Source organism: Vanessa cardui, chromosome 22 (assembly GCF_905220365.1).
Source record: "Vanessa cardui chromosome 22, ilVanCard2.1, whole genome shotgun sequence".
NCBI lineage: Eukaryota > Metazoa > Arthropoda > Insecta > Lepidoptera > Nymphalidae > Vanessa > Vanessa cardui.
In genome coordinates, this window is record NC_061144.1 from 6,783,955 (window position 1) to 6,791,295 (window position 7,341).

The window sequence follows — 7,341 nt, forward strand, 5'->3', positions numbered from 1 at the left end:
ATTTATTTAAACATCCACTAGACTATTGCGGCGGTTATTGCTTAACAGTTCTTTGTGATACGTGATGATAATCTTATCATTCAAGGATTACTCTTCATATTAACAAATTAAAGATAAGAAAATGCTTATAACGTCTATTATTGTTATTGTGTTTTATTTCGAATCAAGTAAATAACGTGCAAAATTAATTAAATTTTAACTTAGAAAATTATTTAAAAAATGAATAAATTATTTTTATTTGTGCTTTGCGCAAGTTTTCTTAATAAATATATTACAGTAACAGCGGACAGTAAGTGTTTTTTATTTTATTTTATATTAAACGTAAAGAGTTTCTCTACTCTTTATTTATTATTTATGTTACGTCAACATTAATTTTTATTTTATTTTATTTGTTCTTAATATGAATTTAAATAAAATAATTGGAGGATTGTTTTAGTACTATTTACATTTACTGTATTCAATAATTTACGTTTTTGTATAATACCACCATTTCCAATAATTGGGTATATGTTACATTACTAAAGTTATTAATTTCGGGATATTTACCATGTTTTTTATTTTTATTTAGTGAAGCACGATATGTCGACATTATCTACGAACGTCTTGTTCACGATTAAAGTATTAACTAAATATTATGTCTTGTTCACGAAACAATATAAAAATAAAATCATGCTAAATAACCCGAAATTAATAACTTTAATAATAAAAATAACCATGTTAACTTAAAATCTAATATGATACATGTTCTATTCATGATGCAAAATAGTTTTTTTTTTAACAAAAAACGCCCCGAAAACTTTTAGTGCTGCTTAATTAAATTATCTTCTGTTAAGAAGAAGATACGCACTGCACGTATAACGAATGATGTTCATAAGGTGGATTTGGATACTAAATGTGTGTTTAAATCAACAAAAAACTTTATGCTTGGCAGCATTATGTTTGGTCGCATTCGAACAGTGTGATGGAATGAGTTTAAATTTTTCTCGCTAAGGGGATAACAGGCCTTTTTTCGAGCATTAGATATTTAAAAGACTAAGATAATATTGAAATTGTCTACTTCATAAACAGTATTAGATAGACATTATTTTTTTAATTTACAATTTGATTCTAAAAAATAAATATTGGAGCATTGAACAAAAGAACAAGGTATGTCCAATATTTAAGCTTTTATAATTATGATTATTATCATTACTATTAGGTCGCCCGCGAAAGTTCGCGTTTATTCAAAAGATTTTTAGGCATTTCAAAATCAATGACAGGTTTTCTTTGATTTAATTTTATTAAAAAACTGATAAAACCTTTAAATAATCGGTCAGTAATTTTAGGTCCTCCTCTAAAATTAATGATTTAATAAACAGTAATAATTCAATAAATTGCAAACAAGAATCCTCTTTAATTTTCGGTACATCTACGCCTAGAGATCTTCCAAATAAAACAAAAACTGGAACAAAAATTAGCTTCATCACCATCAGCAAACCAAGTTTGTCCACTGCTGGACATGGGCTTACCCAAATGCACGCCAATGTGGTCTTTCTGCGGCTACTAAAATTTGCTTACGCTGTTAATATTTAAAAAAAATCCAAACTTAGTTCGATTGGGTATACTTTTATTTTAACACAATAGTCTTAATCGTCACAATTCCAAAGTTGTACATTCAATTCCCTTTATATTTATTAGATAATCGCTTAAACTCCGAATACTGATCGCCGACCAACCTTTCGTTTTTTCTTTCCCGTCATTTTTTCGTCCGCTGAGCCCCGCCGCTTTTTATATCCAGCCAACAAAGATGTCACAGTGTTACCATCTCTAAATTTGAATAACATAAATAAAAATCATAACTTATATAAGATTTAAAATACGAAACGATTGTATTACAGAAGTTGTTGTATGTTACTACGGAACATGGGCGACATACAGAAATGGCCTGGGCAAATTCGATGTCAGCAATATTAACACAGACTTATGCACGCATATCGTATACACATTTGTGGGGATCAATTCTCAAGGAACAGTCATATCGCTGGACGCGTTTCTGGATTATCCTGATAATTGGGGACGAGGTGAGCCATTGATCATACGATCTTTTTTTATTAAGGAATATATGAGGTAATTATTTTTAGTAAAGATGATTATGAGAATGAAAGATATAGTCTACAGCTTCAATTATTTATTTATTTTTATTTCATTTTTTCATTTCTTATTTCAGAGACAAAACAAAAAAAGTTCAATAGAATTTATGTACATCCTAATATTAATTGAGTGACATTCTTACTTCAATAAAGGTTACACAGTAAATAATGTTTAGAAGAGACTACAGAAGCCGTAGAATTCAAATATTTAGGCAGACACCAGGAGGTCACCAGCACCCATAGATATCGGCACTGGGCTTTCAAAAAAATACTTAGTATTGGTTAATGATGCATGAATCTTTGAACGAGTCTGAAATTATAAAAATTATACAACTTAGGCTCCCTGAAGTATTTATTAGTGATTTTAATAAAAAAGAAATTTACTGTACTCTTTTTTTTCAGATAATCTTGGGAAATTTAATGCGCTTAAACAGCAAAATTCTAAATTAAAAACCCTATTAGCCGTTGGAGGATGGAATGAAGCATCAGCTAAATATTCAGTAGTAAGTAAAAGAAGGCCGAGAGTGTTTTAATAAGCTCAGTGCCTAGAATCATAATAGGCATTATAAGAATTAACTGGAAATTGTTGTTACTATGTTAATATTTAAAAAAAAAAGCTGTTAAATAACAAATCTATCATTACTGGACAGTACTGGTTATGAGTGAACTTAATTTATGTTCATAATGCATTTTAACAGTGCAGAAAAATATTCTTAGCCAAAATTTCCTAAACGTGCATCCAGCAAACTATATTAGAAAAAGCCTGGTGGAAGCCCACAAGTCTACTTAAAAGGAAAGGAACCCATTAAGGGGCCTAGTACTTTAAAAATTATAGTTACTGGCTGTAACTACTACATAACCTAAACTAAATAAGAAGAAGCTACTTTTATAATTCAGTTCAACTTCCTTAAACTTTTATTTATATAAGAATAATAAATTTAATTAAAAATAAGTACTTATAAATCATAATTGGAAATAGCTATAAACCATAACCGCGTATACTGAGACAAGACTGTTAGAAGCGTTTCCTTGTAAAATGTTTAGTGTCAAGCATCTATTAGTGATGAATTTCTAACCTGTAAATTTTTGTTACTAGATGGCTGCGAATCCCACTCTCAGAAAGAACTTCGTCAGTAGTGCGTTGGCGATGGTTCTTCAATACGGTTTCGATGGCTTAGATGTCGATTGGGAGTACCCCAATCGACGCGATTCAGTCAATGGCCAAGCAGACATAAATAACTTTACACAACTTCTAAAAGAACTTCGCGAGGCATTCGAAAAGTATGGTCTATTATTGACAGCGGCCGTTTCATCTGTTAAATCTTCGGCATCTCTTTCATATGACATTCCTTCTATTGTACAGTAAGTTGTTTTTTTTTATATTATATATCTGTGAAAGCAATGTCCTTCGATCCGACTAACCAACGTAATTATACCTATTGTAGTACAGTCTATGCAAATTCAAATGCACTCTCTATTCCTTTATCCAATGGGACGGCAAATCCAACACAGAATTCAGAGACACGGAAGTGTAAACACTATCAACTGCACACTTCTGTTGACAGATAGACCGAAAACTTTTTGTTTCGATCTGTCTGTCAACTGGTTTGTGTAGACGATCGAATCAAGGACCTCAGTCTCAGTCTTTGAAGCCTCATTTATTTATTCAGAACATCCAACAGGTGTAACAATATTTATATAACTATAAGACACCTGATAAAAACATCGAAAATATATTTTTACTTGGTAGTAGGACTTCTGGTAAGTCTGTCTGGGTACGTACCACACACTTATCAGATATTGTACCGCCAAACTACAGTACTTGGTATTGTTGTATTCCAGTTTGAACCAGTGTAACAACACGCTCAAGGGACATAACATCGTAATTCCCAAAGTGGGTGACGCATTAGCGATGAATGGAATGGTTAATGTTTCTTACAGCGCCATTGTTTATGGGCGGTGGTGACCACTTACCATCAGGTCACCCATATGCAAAAAAAATACAATCAAACCACTAAACCAACGAGACAGTGCTCACAAACACTCATAAACACAACAATCAATACTAGAAGTGCACTAAACAAATGCATTACAACAATAGTAACTAGTTACAATCATGACTTTCCTAAAATTACTATCAATTTTTTACACAACGGAGCTTCACGTGATGACGGCACTTATCTGACATAATTCAGATTCGTGTCATGTAGTTTTTCCATCAAAATCCATTTGATTTTAGTCAGTTTAAAATATGCGCATATTTTTATTCTCTTTCAATGTGATTTAAATTAACGTTGATTCAAATTTAATATTTGTACCTCAGCACTTATAGTTTTTAAATTAGTACTTTACTTGGTTGGAAGGATTTGTGCAAGCCCGTCTTTTTTTTACCCTGGAAAAACGCATTACGCGCTTCCCCCATGTGATGGAAAGTGGGGGGGGGGGTAACTCCCTGGAGCCCTGGACGCCGAGTACGCCCAAGTACGCCGGGTTTACCCACTAAAAAACCAGCGGTACCCTCGCCGTCTTTCGGCGGACGCCACGGGTTCGCTTACGCATGCTACCGTGACGCCCTGACGGTCGGCCCGCCTATGCGGGCAACACCTAGGGTGGATTCCCGGGGTACTGGAACCCCCCGTGATCCCTGCGGCGCCTATTGAGGCAGGAGATGATGTAAGCCCGTCTGGTTAAAAACCGCCCACTCATCATATATTCTTCTGCTAAAGATAAATACTTTGTGTTGTTATGTTCCGGTTTGAAAAGTAAATGAGCTTGTGTAACTACAAACACAACAGATATAACATTTTTGGTTGGTACAGTTCCAACCTCTATGAGCAGTGGTGGACATTTACTATCTGGACATTTATCATTTTCTAGTCCGCCTATCTGTGACTTAAAAAATATTCATAGTTTGAGGTTAATTGAGGTCATAATTTTCGAGGTCATAAAATCTGAAATAAGAATTATATACACAACATGATTATTTTAATTCTACTTTTATAGATATTTAGATCTGGTAAATGTGATGACTTATGATATGTATGGCGCTTGGGATCCAAAAACTGGTCACAATGCTCCTCTTCATAGAAGCGAAGGAGATTTAAATATCAACAAAGATCAACTCAACACCGTTGATGTTGCCCTGGAATATTGGCTAGAACAAGGTATGTGCGGAATTGGATACTAAGCATACACAGCACAATTTTAAATAAAAATTTTGCTATGAAGGAAAAGTAACTGTCCGTTACCTCTTGACGCTTAAACCGCTGAAAACATTTAGATGAAATTTGATATGAAATTAGGGGATATCTCGAATAGAAGCTACGCTATACTATACTTAATTCCCTCCCCGAGAGTGTTAAAGGGGGAAAGGGGTGAAGGTTTGTATATTATGGGTAATATAAGGTTTTATAAATTTATTGGCAGGTAAAGTCACAGTTTCAGCTGGTTATAAAAACAATACATTTACATTAGCATAAAATTTATAGATTCTAGTGCTTTAATCCAAGTACTTGAAATTGATTACTTTAGTATCGATGGTTATATTATCGTACGTTGTGGCATTTTATTTATTGTATGAACCCAACTATTTTGGATTGTCTGTCTACAATACAAGAATTAAATCATTCAAAAACAAATTTATTGTTGATTCTATACTTAACAAAATTAATTTCTTAAAAATTTCGATTAATTTGATTCCGAAAAAAACAAGTCTGCTATTTTAGCAGTTAATAATTGAGATAACAACCCCTTGATTATATTAAAAAAAATACATGACATAGTACTGTTTACAGAAGTATGCATTTAAGTAAAATAGCACGTAAATGAATTTTATAAAGTTTTGACCATCACACAGGTTGTCCGCCGGAGAAATTAGTTTTAGGCTTACCATTTTATGGACACACATTTCAACTAGCAAGTGCTGATAATAATGGTGTCGGTGCTTCTGCTGTCGGCCCTGGTCTAGCTGGACCGTATACTTCTACAAGTGGAACAATTGGATATAACGAAGTAAGCTACTTTTTATTGATCCCAAATTAAAATAATTAGCCTTCCTATGTCTTAGCTTTACATTATATCTAATCATAATTGTTGTTTAGGAATGTGTATACTTTTTCTAAAGTGGAAATTATTAATCTTACTCTGTTGATATTTTTTATTTTAGCAATGAAATAATATACTGAATTTTTGACAATTTGCAGATTTGTCAAAAACTTCGTACAGAATCCTGGGAGAAACGTTATGATAAGTCAGCCAAAGTACCATATGCCGTGCAAGGAAAAAACTGGGTTTCCTATGACGATGCTAATTCATTAGTTACTAAAGTTGAATATGCCTTACAATTTAACATCGCTGGTGTCATGATATGGAGCATCGAAACTGATGATTTTCATGGAATATGCCATACTGAAGATTTCCCCTTATTGAGAGCAATTAATCGAGCTTTAGGAAAATCTGTCGTAACTACAACTACAACAACTGAACCTACTTCAACTACTTCCACTACCACACCCGTGTCTACAACTACAACAGTTGCACCTACTTCTGAATCTACAACTGCAAGCTCGACATCTACTTCAACTACATCATCTACTACGAGCACTACGCCTGCTCCAACATCTACTACTATAGGTAATTTTTATCCAAATTGGTTTTTTATTACTTTCCGAACTAACCTATCTTTCGGCTGTATTGTTAAACAGGCCAAATATTTGTCCAAACCCGAAGTTTTCTAATAAGCACCAAAATCAAATGAACTAATACGATTGTGCTAGAGAGCAATGGAAGAGGAGATGCGGTTAAACGTGAGGTATAATGAATTGCTTTGGCTTGCCGCCATCTCCAGATATTTACCAACAAAAGGTATATCCGAACAGGCATTTGTTTATCTGTTGATTGTTGCTTTAATTTCTAAAAAGTTCTCGAGTAGGCTAAGTACAAATAATCTGTAGTAAGCCTGACCTAATACGATCTAATGATAATGTTACTTATAAATATTACATATTTACAGATCCAACTGATAATGTGTTCGCTTGTAAAGAAGAAGGATATTATAATAACCCAAAAGACTGTACATCTTTCTACGTCTGCATTCGAGATCTTTACAATAACTTTGAAGCAAAGCTTATTCAGTGTCCGGCGAATCTTTACTGGGATCAGAAGAACGTGTACTGCAATTATCCAAATCAAGTTGATTGCAATCTTACGTAAA

At 33.4% G+C, this 7,341-nt stretch overlaps 1 protein-coding gene across 1 annotated transcript; it reads left to right on the forward strand.

Annotated features, from left to right (window-relative positions):
* Window positions 1-219: 219 nt before the first annotated feature.
* LOC124539199 (chitinase-3-like protein 1) lies at window positions 220-7,341 on the forward strand. The gene is made up of 8 exons (XM_047116497.1): window positions 220-289; window positions 1,878-2,060; window positions 2,532-2,632; window positions 3,226-3,491; window positions 5,133-5,293; window positions 5,986-6,140; window positions 6,332-6,761; window positions 7,141-7,341. Exons 1-8 carry the CDS (start codon window positions 220-222, stop codon window positions 7,338-7,340), a joined length of 1,566 nt encoding a protein of 521 aa, XP_046972453.1. The 3' UTR covers window position 7,341.